Genomic DNA, 19,362 nt, shown 5'->3' on the forward strand with positions numbered 1-19,362 from the left:
TAAGCAAAGCGTTATCAGTTGACTTGTAAGCTGATGGGCCTCTTAGGAGACGTTCTCAGTGTCAGCTATGGATAGTGGCTTCTGGGAAGCAGAGTCTGAGAACCTGAATTTACTTCCACTTTATGAGCAAAATGGAGACTGGATACAAAATGGCTACAGTAATGTTAAAAGGAGCAAGCCTCAACAGCAGTAAAAACATCTTTTTTCCGTTTGGTTTTTGAGACTGGGTTTCTATGCATACCCCTGGATGTCCTGGAAATCACTCTGTAGACCAGGCTGGCCTCCAACTCAAAGATCTGCCTGAGGTTGTGTTCTGAGTTCTGCAATTAAAGGCGTGTGCCACCACCAACTGGCTTATGTTTGTTGTTATTGTTTGGTTGTTTTTTTTTTTATTTTATGTATATGAGTACACACTGTAGCTGTATAGATAGTTGTGAGCCTTCATCTGGTTGTTGGGAATTGAATTTAGGACCTCAGCTCACTCTGGTTTGCTCCAGTCAGCTCTGCTCGCTCTAGTCAAATAAATCTTTGGGTTCCAGCCAAAAGATCTCGTCACGGGTAGTTGTGAGCCACCATATGGTTGTTGGGATTTGAACTCAGGACCTTCTGAAGAACAGTCAGTGTTCTTACCTGTTGAGCCATCTCACCAGCCCCGTTTGGTGGTTGTTTTTTTTTTTTTTTTAATTTTATGTGTATGAATGATTTGCTGCATGTATGTATGTACACTACATATGTGCTTGGTGCCTGCAGAGGTCAGAAAAAAGCCTTGAGCCCCTTGGAAATAGAGTCCCGGATGATTGTGACCTGCCATGTAGGTGCTGAGAACTGAACCCCAGTCATCTAGAAGAGCAGCCAATGCTTTCAACTACTGAGCTATCCCTTCAATCCCAAGAACATTTTTAATATTTTCATAAAACTCTTAAAGGTTATAGAACAATCAATTTCCAGTAGCTTATGTGGAATAATTTATGTTATTAATGCAAATATAACATGGTATGGTGGTGCATGCCTTTAATCCCAGAACTCTGAGTTTGAGGCCATCTTGGTCTACAAAGTGAGTTTCAGGACAGCTAGGGCTACCCAGAGAAACTCTGTCTCATCCTCCCCTCCTCCCCCCAAATATACATCTATATCATGGTAAACTTTTACACTGGTACAAAGTAAAGATTAACAATACTTATTTTCCAAAAGTACTTTTGCTTGAAATTTGTGTGATACTTTCACAAATTGTATTGTTCTATTCCACTTTTAAATCTTTGTGTGTGTGTTTATGTGATTGTGTGAGTATATAGACTGGCAGGTATGTGCCATGGTCCACATGTAGCAGTCAGAGGACAATTCTAGGTGTTGGTCCTCACCTTTGTTTGAGACAGGTTTCTAGTTTGTCTCCACAATCACTGGTCATGAGCCTTCAGATATTTTCCTGTTTCCACATTCCACCTGACTGTGGGAGCACTAGGATTATGGATGGCACCACTGTGCCCAGGGTTAGGTGGGTCTTAGGGATCTGAACTCAGGTCCTCATGCTTGCATGGCAAGCATTGTACCCACCAAGCAATAATCTACTAAGCTCTCCCTATTGAGATTTGGAAACTTTCTAGAAGTGATTATTGGAGTTACAAAGTTACACCTCTTCAGAATGCTTGTTTCCAAAGTAATTTAGTGTTTGTTTTTTAAAAATGCCCTTCCCACCCATCCCCATTGTGTAACTCTGGGTGACCTGGAACTCACTGTGTAGACCAGGCTGGCCTCAAACTTACAGAGATTCTGCCTGGAGTGCCTAGATTAAAAACATACACAATTAAAAATGTTTTATACTTGAGTATTCTTTGCTTGCTTGCTTGGTTCTTTTCAGCTGTGCCCTGTATTAAATGCTCCCTTTTCTTTTTTACAGTTACAAGATAATAAAACTTTCCTAGCAATGCTAAACCATGTCTTGAGTATGGATGGATTTTACTTTTCAACAACATATGACTTGACTCATACTTTGCAGCGACTATCTAACACGAGTCCAGAATTCCAAGAAATGAGTCTCTTAGAAAGGGTAAGCTGGATTTTCAGGTATTTAATTTTTTTTAATTGCTTTAAGAATGAGCATGTCTCTTTTACCTATAATATTTATAATTTTTTTCCCCTACCACCTATGTTCCATCCTGGAGATAAACTCAGGGCTCATATGTGCTAGGCAAGCACTTGCCCATTGAGCCATAACCCAGCTCTGTTTTGATTTCCTTTACTCTTGACTGTATTAGAATCTCATGTGTGACTTTGAAAACATACCATGTTTCAAATTCTTATCACTGGCCTCACCAAGGGCCCTACCCTGTGTATATACACACAGCCAAAATTGAGATAAATTGAGGTAAATACTCAAGAGTCTAGTCACACGGGTGATTACTTTAATTAGATTCGTACTTACTTTGCTTACTTTGATCAGATGAAAACTTTTCAGAATGTGTATATGCATGGTATGTGTGTGTACACATAATACGGTGTTGGAGATTGAACCCTGGGCTTTGTACATATTAGGCAAGCACTTTACCACTGAACTCCATTCCAACCCCAGAGTTCATAAGTTTTCATAAATATTACCAAGCTATTAAATGTAAACTTGGGTGTCAAGTCTACAACTAGAATTGTGTTATGTACATTTGTGATTTCATTGTTCTTAGTTCAGCACTATTAGCAACATAATTAAGCTTATAAAAATAAAGTCAGTGTTCTAATAGGTAATGGCCTGTGAACTGTAATGTTTTTTAAGTAGAAGAGACAGCAATTTATTGATTTAAGACTCTGAGCCAGTTATGAAGGTAGAGGCCTGTAATCTCATCTCTGGAGGTGTTCTCTCATTCTTGATCTTGTTCTGCTCCTATGCTCTCACATCAGGGTCTCATTCCCAGGTTGGTCTTGAAGTCACTGTGTAGTCCAAGAAGACCTTGACTTTTGAATCCTCTTTCCTCAGCCTTCTAATGGGAGTACAAAGCTTGTGCCACAGGTTTTGCTAAAATGAGTGTACTTTTAATATTAGGTTTTAAATGCCCTCTGCTGCTGAGTTTCTGATGCTTAGGGACATGGCTTTTTGCTGCTTTGGTTTTATTTTCTTTTTTCTTTTCTCTTTTTGTTTTTGGTTTTTCAAGACAGAGTTTCTCTGTGTAGCTCTGGCTGTCCTGGAACTCACTCTGTAGAGCAGGCTGACCTCGAAGTCAGAAATCCGCCTGCCTCTGCCTCCGGAGTGCTGGGATTAAAGGCGTGGGCCACCATGCTCGGCTTGCCTTGGTTTTATTCATCTGTTATGTTTTACTTTATGCGTGAGGCTCTGGAGCTTAAACCAAGGACTTCATACATAGCATGAAGCATTCTACCACTAAGCCATGCCCCGAGTCCTGCCTATTTTTCTTTTTCTTTAATTAACAAATCATGGACATACTTAGGGGCATACAGAATTATAAAGGTTGCTATCTGTAGAACATTGCCAGTCCTGGACTGACTAGTGAAAATGATAAATTTCTCTAATTTAGTATTTTAGCTATTTAGAGTTAAGATTTTACATTGTAATCAAGTAAAATTGTATGTTAAGTTAGATATAAGCTAAATAACCAAGAAACTGGGCTTTTAAGCAAATGAGACTGATGCTATTTAAAACCAATTGCTGTCCTCCTTACATGTCTATCAAACTTCTCTCCTGTTTCTCCTTTGCTTGATGTATGCCAGGCATGTACTACTTAATGGGGACCCAAAATGAAAAACTGAAGGCCTTGTGCTATGGAAAGAGTGTAGCTGCCCGCGGCCACAGGAACTGGGTTCCTGAGTGGGAGGCCTGAGCTGTAAGGGAGGAAATGGCAGGCAAGAGACTAAGACAGCTTTCTGATCAAGGCCCAGTGTTTACTAAGAGTCTGTGCTTTTAAAGGGGGAAAGCCCATCTCCCGCTGATCCACGCCTGTAAGCAATTAGGCTGACAGCACTAGTTTGGCAGTAAGGTGTCAATTGCCAGTTGCCGGCTGTCTTAGGAATTTCTCAAGAAGGCTTGTTCAGCCTCTCAGCAGGTAGCAGCTCTTGGAGAAGAGCAGAGGCTGGTGACAGAACAATAAACCATTTAGGTCAGAAGGCTCCACCCCAGGTGGTCTCATTCACAGTGGCAGCAAGGTCTGAATCAGCCTACTCAAGGCTGGGGGAGGCTACAGAAGAGCCTTCAGTGGACTTAGAGAATAGAACAAGCATGCACAAGCAGAGGTGACTGCCACTGGAGACAAGGGTCAAACCTTAGTGGGATCCTGTAGGAAGGAGAGTCTGATTCTGTCTGGTAGTGCCAGGGACAGCTCCACCAAGGAAGGTTATCCTGGAGCTGAGGCTTATCAGTTAGATGATAATGGGTGAGGGAGGCTTTTGGCAAGGGAGTAAAACAGTACCCTAAGTTGTAGGAGCTAGAACCTATTTCTTCTATGACAGAAAGGGATGTTTTTTAAAAATATTTTTGTATTTTCTTTTGGACAAGACCTCATAATATAGCTCTGGCTGCCCTGGAATTCCACTACTAGAGCAGGCTGGTCTCAAGCTCACAGAGATCCGCCTGCCTCTGCCTCCTGAGCACTGGACTTAAAGATGCGCTGCTGGATCCAGCCAGGGATATTCTTTAAAGCTAAATAAAAATGTCACTTACAGAGAGCAATAAAAATGATAATTAAAACTTTATCTTCAGACAACAAAAAATTTACATTGAATGGTCAGTGTTTTTTCATAGAACTAAGGATTTGTCTTTGGTTTGGTTCCTTGACTATATTTTTCCAACTGTTATCCTTAAAGGTTTCCATTTCAGCTTCCTAAAGACTTTGATCCTTATAAAGCCATGTGGCAGAATCCTATGGCTCTTTCCTTGCTGCTTCCACTTATAATTCAACAGTGATTTTGTTTAGCGCTATGCTTTTTATCAAGCTGCATTCCAAATAATGCAACATTTTAGAAATGGCAAGTTATTACTCACATTTCACTGGCTTATAAAATATTTAGTTCTATAATTATACTGTTATGCAATGATAACAATTAAGTATGGGTAGTACAAACTAATTGGGAACACACAATAAAAGACATGATACTCCACCAGTCATTATCCCATAGGTCATTCCCTATGGAATGCGGCTCAGCAAAGTGCTCTCTACTTAGTCCATTTGTCAAGCTGAGTAAACCCAGGTACCTCTAGATTTGTGAGATTGTTAGACGGCCAGAGGGGAGGTCAGACCTTTAAGTAGTAGCTGCCCGATCTCCAGAGAGACCAAGAAAAGATAAGGCTCTGAGGTGGCTGTCACTGAAGAACTAACTGAGCAGATAGCAGAAAGGACATGTGTAGAATTTCTTTACCTCTAAAGACAAGCAGGAGTGGACAAGATGGAGGCCAAATAGCTATGCAGTAGCTATATTGGGTCAAGTGTTGTCCTTGGGTGGCAATAGTGGAGACAGAGAAATGAGTGTAGACTCTTAGTTAGGGTGTCTATTGCTGTGAAGAGACATGACCAAGGCAACTTTTATAAAAGACAACATTTCATTGGGGCTGGCTTACACATTCAGAGGTTCAGTCCATTATCATCAAGGCAGGAAGTATGACAGCATCCAGGCAAGCATGGCAATGGAGGAGATGAGAGTTCTACATCTTATTCCAAAGAGACCCAGAAGACTGTGTCCCACATGGCTAGGAGGAGAGTCTCAATGCCCACCTCCATAGTGACACACTTCCTCCACCAAGGCCATGCTTACTCCAACAAGGGCGCACTTCCTAATAGTGCCACTCCCTAGGCCAAGCATATTCAAAGCACCACATTCCACTCCCTGGCTTCCATGGGCTTGTTAAAACACATGAGTTTATGGGGGTCAAACCTTATGCAAAATACATTTAGTCCAACTTCAGAAGTCCCCATAGACTATAGCAGTCTCAACAATATTAAAAATCCAAAGATCAAAGTGTCTTCTGACATTCATTCAATCATTTAGTTATAATCTTCTATAAAGTCAAAATGAAAAAGCAGATCCCATACCTCAAACATTACAGGATATGCGTTACCATTCCAAAATATCACAGTGAGAAAATACTGGACCAAAGAAGACCAAAATCCAGCTGGGCAAACTTCAGACTCTGCATCTCCATGTCTGATGTCAAAGTGTTCTTCAGATCTCCAACTCCTTTCATCCTTGGTGACTGCTGTTGGCAGATGTGGCAAAAATTCAGCAGCAACAAACTTCATTCTCTGGTTTTACTCCCTGTTGGTAGCTTGTTTCCCACGGCTCTGGCATCTTTAACATCTTAGGACCTTCAAGGCAACTTAAACTTTACAGCCTCTTGTTCCAGTGTCTGGGATCCACACATGATCTTCTGGGTCCTCCACAGGGCTTGGCTCACTTCAGCTCTGCCCTCAGTAGCACTCTAGGCTCTGGCTGAATCCACTCCACTGCTGCTGCTGTTCTTGGTGATCGTCCCTTGGTACTGGCAGCTCCAATTTGCTGGAGTTTTCTGCTGCAACCAGGTGTCTCCAGTAGCCTCTCATAGGTTCTCATCATGGTGCCAAGCCTCAACTTCTTTGTAAGACCCCTTCAGTCCTAGGCTGTCAAATGCAAATGAGGCTGCACCTCCATCAATGTCCTTCCCTGGCTTCTCATAGTGCCATGCCTCAGCTGCTCTCTCTCCATGATCACTTAATGCCTTCAAAACCAGTACCACCTAGTTGATTCCTAGACATTACCAAGTCCAGCTGCAGCAGGAGGTACAACTTTGGCTGTCTTTGGAACACAGCTTTGTATTCTCAGAAAACATTTCCCAGAAGATTTCACCTCTGTGATGCTGGTCTCTTCTTACTCACTGCTAGTTTCTTAGCTCCAGCTAACTAACATTAGTTGTCCCAGTAGTCCCTTCCATTCTTGACTAGAAATCCAGAGCCACGTGGCTGAAGCTGCTGAGTTCTACTGCTTGCTGGGGCTGAAACATGGTCCCCTTGTTCTATTACATTTCTGTTTCCCAACTCCTTCACTTGCTCTGTAGCTTAATCTTGAACTTGGAGATCTGCATGGCTCTCTCCTGAATGCTGGGATTAAGGATGTGTATCACCACGTCTGAACCTACCTTGCTCTGTACCAGTCTGGCCTTGAACTCCAATCTGCTTGCCTCTGTCCTGCGATTAAAGGTGTGTACTATCATGCCTGGACCTAAGCTTTTCATGGCCACTGTTTCTCAGGATCTGGATCACAAGTGTGCCCTCCATTTCTGGATTGTAGTTCATTCCATATTAAAATTCCAAACTATTCCTTGTTCAACTGAAAACATAGACATTAAGCGTAGCTAGGTGAGATCTTGCACTGAGGTCACCATCCCTTGATATGTTTATCTCCTGGAACATAGGACTCGACTTCATTCTACTTCCTGGTGCCCCTTTATTACCTGAAGCATACATTTTGTTTTTTGTTTTTTGTGTTTTTTAAGCTTGTTACACTTGATCAAAATTTTCTTCATGAGAGTAACCCCGAGGACAAAGTTTATGCTGGGTGTTTCTGAGACTTCCTTTGTCAGTGCAGTTAATCTGAATCTCTTCACCTTAGCCTCAGACAGGCTTTTCAGAAAGGGCAAAAAACAGCCACATTCTTTACCAAAGTGTCACAAAAATAGTCTCTAGGCCATATCCTGACATTCTTCTCCTCTGAAACTTCTTAAGTCAACCCCCCACCCCCCATTTCAAATCATCCTTAGCAGCAATGTCTTCCATATCATACTAGGATGGCCCATCAAGCCCCACTTAAAGCATTCCACCACTTTCCAAATCCAGAGTCCCCAAATCCACATTCCTCCAAACAAAATCATGATCAGACCTATCGCAGCAATCCTCTAGTCTCTGGTACCAGCTTCTGTCTTAGGGTTTCCATTGCCATGAAGAGTCACCATAGCCCAGGAAACTCTTATGAAGGACATTTGATTGGGACTCGCTTACACATTTAGAGGTTCAACCCATTATCATCAAGGCCAGTGTCCAAGCAGACACAGTGGTGGAAGAGCTGAAAGTTCTACATCAAAGGGAACCAGAAGACTGTCCCACATGGCTAGGAGGAGAATCTCAAAGTCCACCCTCACAGTGACACACTTCTTCCAACAAGTGCATGCCTGCTCCAAAAAGGCCACACTTCCTAGTAGTGCCACTCCCTGGGCCAAGCATATTCAAACTACCACAGACTCTGAAAGAGATTTAGCTTTTGGTCAGTGATTACCTAGAAAGGTGGGAGAGGATACCCAGAGTTTCAGTGAGTTCTAATGCAGATAGGAATGGGGAGAGGAGGAGCAGATTTGAAGTGAGATGTGTTTTGTTGGGACCTGTCGGAGAAAATCATATTAGCCACCAGTGGAGGCATTGATGGGTGTCATTTTCTAACTTAGAACATTTCTGTTGTTGGAGATATTTCATTAAATTTCAAAACTTCTCTCAGGCAGATCAGCGGTTTGTATGGAACGGGCATCTGCTCAGGGAACTGTCTGCTCAGCCAGAGGTAATGTACTCCAATTCAACTCTGCTTCCTTGTCCTAATACATGTTTGAATGTGTACTATAAAATGACTGAGCACTTACTAGGGAGTGGGTAAATAATACTAATCTAACGTAACTATAACACACACACTTGACCATAATTTTGCCCTCTCAGTTCTCTGTAGAAGTCTAATCTTCTGTTGTGACAAGATGTCTGAGAAGTGTTTAGGCTCAGGGGTTTCAGAACTTTGAATTCATTGTCTGGTGACTCCTTTGCCTGTTTGTCCTTTAGCTGAGAGAACATGCCAGGGAGCACATTGATGGAGCAAATTGCTCACCTGATGGCAACCAGTCATCAAAGGGGAATAGGCTAGTGTACACATGCCTATACACAGGAATAGGCTAGTGTACACATGCCTATACACAGGAATAGGCTAGTGTACACATGCCTATACACAGGAATAGGCTAGTGTACACATGCCTATACACAGGAATAGGCTAGTGTACACATGCCTATATACAGGAATAGGCTAGTGTACACATGCCTATACACAGGAATAGGCTAGTGTACACATGCCTATACACAGGAATAGGCTAGTGTACACATGCCTATATACAGGAATAGGCTAGTGTACACATGCCTATATACAGGCTAGCTTTAAATGACCGTCTTTCCTTCCACTAGGCTGTACCTTCTAAATTCCAAGAGCTTGTCTGGCCAGCTGCCAAGCTTTTAAAACATAACCTTTTAGGGACACTTATGGTACAAGCCATGATACTTATGAAAGGAAGCCTTAAATGACAAACATTGCTTTCTCTAAGACAACTACAATATGGCTTGAAAACACAGATTTAGATTACTCCAAATTCTATGTTTCAATATGGAAGCAGTTTCATGAAGTTTTTATAGTTTTGCAGTACAGTGAAAGTCATTGGTGTGTACATCAAAGCGGGAGTTAGAGCAGAATGGCTAAGGACATTCCCTTAACTTTAGAAGTTACATATGTTCTCACTGCATGGCTGTTTGTGTGTGGTGCCTGAGTGTAAATCTGTTTTACATGGCGCTGTTGGTTTATTATTTAAGGTGCGCTAAATTTTTTTTGTTTGTTTGGTTGATTGGTTGGTTGGTTTTTCGAGACAGGGTTTTTTATGTAGACTTGGCTGTCCTGGAACTAGCCCTGTATTCCAGCTGGCCACAAATTCACAGAAGTCTGCCTCCTGATTGCTAGGAATAAAGGCATGTGCTGCTACCACATGGTTGGTTGGTGGGTTGATTCTAAATACATTGTATATCTTCTTTTTAGGTCCATCGGTTTGCTCTTCCAGTGTTGCATGGCTGTATCCTTATCTGAAAAATTTGTACCTTAGTTTCTATAGTCTTTGTTTAAATTTTATTTTACATGTTTAAATGTTAAAAATGTTTACATTTTAAGACAGGTGCAGAGTCTCAAATGTGATGTGGGATGAATACTTCAGTATTATTAGATATTGCTGTAACTGTACAAATGTACAACTTAGCACAGATGTAAACACCTCCTCCCCTTTTTAGATTTTTGTTCTCTGCAGAGTAAATTACCATTTTTGCTCAAGAGTTTAGGGGCTGATGGCTTTAAAAGAAAGATGTATACTGCATCTTGTTCTTTTGGAGTTACCTTGTAGCAGTGAATTACACAAGAGTAGAGTGAACCTACTTAAATGATGCCTTTCCTTAGTGTTAAAAGAAATCAGATTAAGACTACAGTCATCACCAACTTGAAAAGATGGAAACTTTTAAATTATCATTTGAAGAATGATAAAAATATGAAAGTAGAATATAGCTGATATCCTTGGGGAAAATTAAAGTGTAATACAAAGCAAATGTTAGTTATCTAGTTGTAGATTCATTTTAAGAACACATTCTAATCAGAGCTATCATAATAAAGGAGGAACTGGCCGTGAATAAATAGGCTGCTGAAGTTGCAGTGTGTGCAGATGAGTGGTACAGTCAGCACCTTGTGTATGAGTTAGCACCTTTGTGTCCAGTACAGTGATGAGGGTCATTAGCCTAGCAGTCAGGTTTACTTGTCTGTTATGCTACCATAAATTTATATTCATTCCTCTGTGTCTGTCTGTCTGTCTGTCTGTCTGTCTGTCTGTCTGTCTATCTCTGTATCTATTTATTTATTTTTTGGGTTTTCAAGATGAGGTTTCTCTGTATAAAAGCCCTAGCTGTCTTGGAAATCGCTTTGTAGACCAGGCTGGCCTTGAACTCAGAGTTCACAGAGGCAACCTGCTCCTGCCTCCTAGGTTCTGGGATTAAAGGTGTGTGCCACCACTGCCTGGCAGATTTTTTGTTGTTGTTTTGTTTGTTTTATTTTGTCTTTTTTTTTTTTTTTTTACAGGTTTTTATATTATTAAGAAAAGTAATGGAGAAGATACTTTTCATAGTTACAGGGAAATGAAAAAATGAGAAAACTCTCAGGGTAAAAGCTCAGGTTCATTCTGTTGTCTTCATTCCCGATTAAGCTGTCTCCTCTTGCCCCTCCCCTTCCCCTTCTCTGCCCCTTGCTCTCTCCTTTCTTCCCTTCTGCCCCTTGCCCTCCATTTTCCTCCCCTTCCCCTCCCTTTCGTCCTTTTACCTCCTCTTTCCCTCTCCTTCCTCCCTTTCCCTTCCCTATCTTCCCTCCCTTCCTTTCACCTTCCCTTCTGTATCTCCTTCCCTTCCTCTCCACTTCCTCACTTTGCCTTCCCCATCTCCCCTCCCCCCATCTCCCTTCCCCTCCCTTCTCTTATATAGGTCTCATGTATTCCATACTGACCCCGAACTCCATATGTAGCCAAGTATGGCTCTGAACCTCTGATCCTCGTGTCTCTACCGCCCAGGTGCTAGGATTACAAGCCTTCTGCATGCTGGACAAGTATATTCTACATCTTCGCCTTACTTCTACCCTACCCTCCACCCAGTTTTTAAAAGTTCTCCTAAGAACATAAGAATATAGTAAGAACAGATGTGTTTTAAGTAGTTTTTCAAGGATTTGGGCCAATTGTTTCTACTTTGTTTTTAAAATGATATTATGAATAGGCAAATAATAATCAAAAAGATCATGGGGTTGTTTTCTAGACTGCTTTATAAATAGCTTACCTATTTAGTGTTGAGTTTAAAGCTTAAAATGGAGTTTTGTTTAATGTCATTTGTTAACAAGGACTGTATTTCTAGGTTTCATATTTACAGAGAGACCAACAAGCACATCTAGGTGGAGTGTGCTGTAGACAGGGAGAGATGTGTTTATGAGGAACTTAATTCAGACCATGGAAGGATTATAACTCTCACCTCCCATGTGAGTAGAGGTTTTGTAGAGGACTGGTGCAATAAGCCAGCATCACTGTGTTACAGCAGTAGACCAGGGTGAGCAATGCATGAGACAGGGCCGTGTCAGTGAGAGGAAGGCTTCAGTGTTGTCAGGTAGGAAACTTTGGAAAACTGAGCTTACCGGGTTTGCTAATTATATAGCATATGACAGATATTGGTGTAACTGTGAGGTTCTTATCATGTTAAGTGGAAGGAAATCATCCATTGAGATGGGGAAGTCTGAAGTAGAGAAAGAGAAGAGTATCATTTATTTGTTAAGCTCAGCATTTCTGTAGAAGGGCAAATGAAGATGAGGGAGGATCCAGATTAATAGAACTGGAGATGAGGAAAGGGCTTACACTAGAGGCATAGTTTCTTTTTGAATATGTGTATGGCAGTACATATTCATGTTGTATCTATAGAGTTCAAAGGACAACTTTAGGTACCGGGTTTGTTGTTTCCACTATGTGGGTCCTGGGGATGGAGCTCATGTTGTTTAGCTTAGTAGCAAGTATCTTAATCCATTTGAGTCACCTTTCTGGCCTTACAGGTATAAATCTGTAGGTGGTCAGGGTAGATGGCCGGCCGGCCGGCCTGCCTGCCTTCCTTCCTTCCTTCCTTCCTTCCTTCCTTCCTTCCATTTTTTTCCTTCCTTCCAACATCAGTTTAGTTTGTGTGTACATCTGTATACTTTTGGAGATCAGAGGACAACTTTCAGGAGTCTGTTTTCCTACCTTGTGGATTCCAGGGATTGATTAAACTTGGGTCCTCAGGCTTGGTCCTTTATCCACTGAGCCATCTCATCAGCCCTTAGATGGCATTTCAGTCCATGAAATGAGATGAAATTAGTAAAGGGAAATAGAAATGTAGATAGAAAATCAGCCCAGAGAAAGAGAGTGTACCATCAGCGTAGTGAGAAAATGCTAGAGCCATGTACTGTAGGCCTCAGGATTAAGGTCTTCTAGAAATGAACCACAGTGGGTGAATGGAAAGGGCAGATTGTAGAGTCGCTCCAAGCTTTGTGCAGATACAGCATAGACCAGTGAGGGGAAGGAGAAGCAGTCAGAGCAGTACCCTGGGAGCAAGTGAAGACAGTGTTTCCAAGAACAGTGACAGCTGCTGAGGCATGCGAGTGGTTAAATACGACTTCTCAGGAAGGAGAGTATGTGCTGTTTCTGTCTTCCTTCTCCAAATGAGGAAATTAACAAATTCTGCTAAGAAAGGTTTTAGAGAAGTTGGGAATGGTAAACATAGATACTGGAGTAAGGCTGACTGTGGTAGTAAAGAATTCTGGTGTAGCTGTGGGTTCAGTGGGTAATATGCCCTAGGAGCATATAGGCCTTTTATTTTTAGTGAAGTATGAAGCAGTGTTGTAAGCTATGGAGTGGTGGAAATTGAGTGTGTGGTATGGGCCTCCTGGGGAGTAGGGTAGGTGGGCCTGGTTCTAATGCTTGACAAAAAATAGTGAATTCTTTCATTTTCAAAAGTTATCTCATTTTGATATGTTTGTGCATGCATACATACATACTTATTTTTTCCTTTTGTTTATTTATTTATTTATTTTTACATACTTATTTTGTAATCAGGAAAGTGAGTCATAAAGTCAGTCAATCCCTTTTTCTGCCAGCTTTAGCTCTCTAACAGCAGGCTAATGCATTGGTTTATGTTTGTGCCTTGTTTCAAAATAGCTACCTTGGGCAAGCAAGTGAAATATGGTCCTGGAATCGTCTCTGGTTTTGTGACTTTTGATAACTTGGGAGTTTGAGAAGCCATCAGGGAATGTGATGGTGACAGGCAGCGGGAATGGATCATCAGCAGTTACCATTGATCTCTTAGAATTTGTGAAAACGTCTTGTATAAATTCCTAATGCATCCACAGCAGCCTGCTATAACAAAATAGTGAGCTCCACAGAGAATTATGGCTTTGTGGTCTGGTCCTTTTCAGATTACACACAACTCTGAAGAGGAATAAGTTGTTGTTTTTGATGACTCTGGGAACTTATGGGGAGTAATGACAGGTTTAGAAGGTTAGGATGTACTGTCATTTTCATAAAACTCAAAAGAAAGGTTTTTTGTTTCTTTTTTAGGTAAGGGTTATAGGTACAGAAACTAGAAAGGTGGGAGAATGGTTGTCACAAGCTTGTGCAAAGTTGTTATTTCTAGACATAAATTCAGCTGGCTCGAATGGGAAAAAGTGAGTAAATTGAGACTTGGTTGTATTATGAAGTTGAATGGCAGGCTCACAGATTCTTCAAGATTTATTTATTTTATGTATATGAATACACTGTAGCTATTATCAGATGGTGGATATAATTTGATCCATGTCTACATGCTTACACAAAGGGATGTTTGTTGAAACTCTGGTTATGACAGCCTAAGCCAGAAATAACCAAAGCCAACTTGCATGTCTGTCAACAGCAGAACAGACAAATAAAGTAGTATATTCTTTCTGCTGTGTTGCATGTTTGTATTCTCAGCCCCATGTAGAACAGAGGGGAAAAGGTTAACAGTTTGAAGCCAGGCTGAGTCATAGTGAGACTTCGTCTCTAATAGAGACCCCCTTCCCCGGATACACAGACACACAAAACCAACCAGTAATATATTTATGCAGAGGATAATTAAATACTGTAGTAGTGAATCAGCCTCAGAAACTTACAGAGCATGAGAGGCCACAGGAGTACCTACAGTGTAATATTCATACATACATAGGTTCTTACAACAAGGTAAGAAGTGTTCAGACTAAATAGACGACTGTTCAGTGGTAAAACGGCAGCCAAGCAGAGGAATGCAGTGAGTGCCCATCCCTCAGTGGCAGCAAGAATCAGACGAAGAGAGCTCAGCATGCTTCAGAGAGGCATTGTGTACAAAGATTTGATTTTGATCAAGTACATTTGACTTAAAAGCCACCATTTTAGTCAGTTTCAATTGTACAATTCAGTGACTAGTGTTGAAGGAAAGGTTTTGAGAAATCCCAGGCTGACCTGAACTCTGCTTCTGAATATGATCTTGAACCTTGTACCTCTGAGTGCTGAGAGCATATGAGTGCATCATTACATGTGGGTTATATCATGCTGGGGATCAGACCCAGGTCTTTGTGTGTGCTGGAAAGCACGCTACCATATTATATTTTTCTTTACATTAGTCTTTTTCCAGTTTTAGGTGCACTTTTTTACATTCCAGGGAAAAAGCAGTTGTAATTTGTTTCTAGATTAATATTTTGATCTGCAAATCTTGATATACATATACATGCATATCTACATATACATGTACAATTATACATATGATATATTTCATATTTTTCTTTAACTACAATAGCTTGGTTTTTTTTTTTTTCCTTCATCTAATTTTTAAGTTTTAGTTTTTGCAGTGCAAAGGGTTGAACCCAGGGCTGAGCTATGCTCCTAGCTTGTGTTCTATTTTCCATTTCTTATTTGAAGATTAATTTCTTTCAGATTCTTGGTTTTCGTTCAGAATCAGGTTTTACTTATATCATTGATACTTAGTTTTATGCTTTTAGAAAATAGTTGACGATATCAGGGGAAGGAGACAATTAAATAGAAAACACTAGAGACATTTTTAAATATTCTGTCCACATGTCAGTGTAGGAGAATGGAGTTGACAGATTTCACAGTTGGAGATGAGGATCCTCAGGGTTTTGAAGTGGTCATGAAGAACCTGAAAGACTTGCATATCCTGTCTTTTTTTTTTTTTTTCCCTCCTAAAGACAATCCATTCCTAGTAAGTAGATTTGAATTGATTCTGGAAATATTTCTATGTTACATTTTTCTTAACATAGTTAAGTTATTACTATGCACTCATGTTCTATTAATGGAAAATATTTTGATTGGATTCTCATCTCCCGAAGGAGTTGTTTCAGAGCTGGTGTTCGTTATTATGTGAGAGGTAAGAATTGTTTCCTATCAGCCTGATTGGGCCATACCTGATATGGTTTAATGCTTGTCTTAAATGACTTACCTGTGACCTTTTATATCTTGTGTTATTTGATGCCCCTGCTAACGTCCTCTCTCGCTGTAATTAGTATGTCTTCTGTGCTTCTTTCCAGCTACTATAATTACTTTGCAAATGTTAACATGGCTCGTGGGCGGTTAACTGTATAAGAACATCTGCGTGCTTATTAGGCGTCTGAAAGTATGCTGATATTCTGTAATATACACTCATACCAGATAGGATTTCTCTTACTATTCTTGGTTTCATTGCATGTATAAGGGTAGCCATTTTACTTCATGATGTCAGTTTGTAAAATATTTTTTACATTTTGAGTATCTTGTAGGCTCTGCACTAAAAGTATGCTAATAGCTCAAGACAAACTACTCTGATGTGTGTTAGAGTTACTGTGATCATGAAGGCTCCCCAGCATTTGTGTTGCTTTCAACCACACTGTATCAAAATAAAGTCCTATTCAACAAAAAACTGTAATTTTGAACCCAGAATGTTATATAGAGAATATTTTGTTAATCTTATTACAGATACTATAGCGCCATTAAAAAGCCACTAAGAATGGTCTCAAGCCAAATTAGAGTTAGTATCTCCTTGACTACATTTTCTTGGATTGTTAAGCATTGAATACATATTTAAAATATGAATTTTATTTTTAAACTGATAGAAAATTTCCATTTAATCTGCTTGATTCTTTGGGATTTTGTTGTTTTGTTTTCTTTTTTATCATTATTGTTTTTTCTTTCAAGACAGGGTTTCTTTCTGTGTGTAGCTTTTGAGTGTCGTGGAACTTGATTTGTAGACAAAGTTGTTCTCAAACTCACAGAGCTCTACCTGTCTCTGTCTCCTGAGTGCTAGGATTAAAGACCCGGCCTTCTGCCTGGTTCTTACTCCTCTGTCAGATAACCAGACACTAGTTTCTTATTTACATAACTCTATAACTTTTTAAATTAATTAAAACTATTAGATTAATATGTTTTCTTTTATATAGACAGTGGTTATATTTTATATGTGTTTTCCTACATGTTGGTTTCTTTAAAAAATTAATATACTTTGGAAGCTCTTTCATAATGGTATTTCCTTCTTTCCTCTCTTCCAATTCTTTCTCTTTCCAAAATAATTGATAACAAGAAGCTTGTTCCTTAATGAGAATTATGGAAGGTATCTTAGTCAGTGTTTTATTGCTGTGAAGAGACACCATGACCACAGCAATTCTTATAAAAAGAAAACACTTAATTGGGGCTTGCTTACAGTTTCAAAGGTTTAGTCTATTACATCATGGTGGCATGCAGTCAGACATGGTACTGGAGAAGTAGTTGAGGGTTCTACATTCAGATTAACAGGCAGCAGAAGGGAGACACTGGGACTGGCATGGGCTTTTGAAATCCCAAAACTTCTCTTTTCCTCTCTTCAAGTGACACACTTTTCTCTTAAGTCCATACCTACTCCACCAAGGTCATACCTACTCCACCAAGGTCATACCTTCTCCCTTTCAAGTAGTGCTACTCCCTAATAGCCTATGGGGAGCACTTCTCATTCAGAACACCACAGAAAAACAAATGTAATCTCGTGCTTCTGAAAGTAATTTAGCATAACACCATTGCCAATGTAGCTCAGTAAATCTGCTTCCTTCTGATTATCTACTAATGCATAGCTACAGGTATACTAATAATGATAACTCAAAATGCTTTCTTTGGGAAATATGTCAGAGAAAAAGGGATGTTTTAAATATTGGGGAGTTGAAAATTTATTGATTTCTTTCTGATAATTTCTTTCCTTTTGGGAATCTGGGTCAGGGCTACCTTGAAAATTGGTTTTGCTTATGTAACAAGCTAATAAGGAAATACTTCAGGTACCAAAAATGCCTAACCAGTGAAGAGTCTCTGGTAATTAAATTGCTTTTCAAACTAGGTTTCATGGACATGTTCATGGTCATGGATGTTTAGGATCATACACAATTTTTTTACTTGATATTTAAATATCTCCTAGAAGTACTCTGTATTACAACTAAATACTGTTGATGCAATGAGCCACATTTTCATTTAGTGTTATGTTATTATAAAGCATAATCACAAGAAATGATAGTTTTAAGTTTTTAAAATAGGATTTGTAGGCTTACTTGACTCTCTTTTCTTCAAAAGGGAGTGTTTTGAGGATATTTATAGTAAGAAAAATATCAACAAGCTTCATGTTTATATAAATAAATCTTGACTACTCTTTAAGCCAATTTGAGTTTCTTTTAGTTTTCTGATAATGTACTAACCATTTGTTTGAACTTGTATAAGTACTTATCCATTAATGTGAACTTAGTTGATAATTCTTAAGTTATCTTGAGTTAATGACTTTTTTCATATATTGCTTTTGTACCAAATATTAGGAATTGATTCTGAAGGCCACGCAGCTAACTTTGTAGAAACAGAGCAGATTGTGCACTACAGCGGGAACAGGGCTTCGTTTGTCCAGGCAAGTGTCTGTGTCTGATGCTCATCCAGTTGCCTTTTCTACTCATCTTCATTTTCTGTTATGGTGAATGTTCTTATTCCCTGTTCTTTTTTCCTTCTTCTCGTCCTCTCCTTCTCTTCCCCTGTTCAGGTGTTTTGGATCAGGGTCTCATGAAGCACTGACTGACCTTAAACTTACTATATAACTAGTTATATGACTTTGAACCCCTGATCCTTCTGCCTCCATGTCCCCGGAGCTGGGATTGCATGTATTTTCTGCCAGGCCAGTCTTCCTTCTTTCTTAAGTACTACCTTCATGTACAGTATAGAAAAAGTTCAGTTAAGAAATGGGTTGGCTATTAATCTGGCACTGTCTTATGGAGAAGAAAGTGTCAGGTTTATGGAACTTTAGCAGTGGAGCAGTGTAAGCCTGTAGGTTACTAGGGTGAAGACGATGGAACGGCTGGCAGTACACACTTGGCTTTACCTGCCTTACTCAGCCCTGCTCACCTGTTGCCTCTGGTGAAGCTGTGCAGTGTTGCCTACTCCAGAGTCAGTGGCTAAGCAAATCCAAAGCAGTTTTCTATTTATTCATATTGCCAAACTATATAATGTATATAAAACTTGTTAATTTTTACTGCTAGATAAATATTTGTTTTAGAACTATGTAATACACAGAACTTTCTGATATACGAGCACCATGTGTGTAACACTGGGAAGGGAAAGTGCTTTTTAAGCCTATTTCTATAAAACAAGAACTGTATGTATGTATGTATGTATATATGTATGCATGTATTGAGTCTTTATAAAGACCCATCTATTGGGTCTTTATGTTGTCCTGTAGCTGCTAGATTTGTTGTTTTTCTTGGCAAAGCTGTTAATATGTGTTATGCTTTCAATAATTAGATTTCGAAAACTAGCTTATGTATCTTTCTTTTCACATTTCTTTCTTTTCTTTCAGACTCGAGGATCAATACCTATTTTCTGGTCACAGAGACCAAATCTAAAGTACAAACCACATCCACAGATCAGCAAAGTAGCAAATCACGTATGTATCTTCTTGAATTTTTCACTTGTTAAAATAGAACTTAAGTTGCTTCTGGAACATATATTTGTTTCTCACAAGTCAGAACTTAACATCTTCAAGG

The 19,362-nt window shown here is 39.8% G+C and overlaps 1 protein-coding gene across 3 annotated transcripts in view; it reads left to right on the forward strand.

Annotated features, from left to right (window-relative positions):
- Positions 1-19,362, forward strand: part of Sacm1l (SAC1 suppressor of actin mutations 1-like (yeast)) — a 62,848-nt gene that overhangs the window by 21,021 nt on the left and 22,465 nt on the right. For all 3 annotated transcript variants that reach the window (NM_001357485.1, NM_030692.5, XM_017313703.1), the window contains 6 exons: positions 1,895-2,044; positions 8,452-8,511; positions 9,793-9,826; positions 15,618-15,719; positions 18,151-18,236; positions 19,176-19,262. In NM_001357485.1, the coding sequence (NP_001344414.1) occupies positions 1,895-2,044; positions 8,452-8,511; positions 9,793-9,826; positions 15,618-15,719; positions 18,151-18,236; positions 19,176-19,262 (519 nt within the window). The remainder of the gene's footprint in view (positions 1-1,894; positions 2,045-8,451; positions 8,512-9,792; positions 9,827-15,617; positions 15,720-18,150; positions 18,237-19,175; positions 19,263-19,362) is intronic.

Source organism: Mus musculus, chromosome 9 (assembly GCF_000001635.26).
Source record: "Mus musculus strain C57BL/6J chromosome 9, GRCm38.p6 C57BL/6J".
NCBI classification, from domain to species: Eukaryota; Metazoa; Chordata; class Mammalia; order Rodentia; family Muridae; genus Mus; species Mus musculus.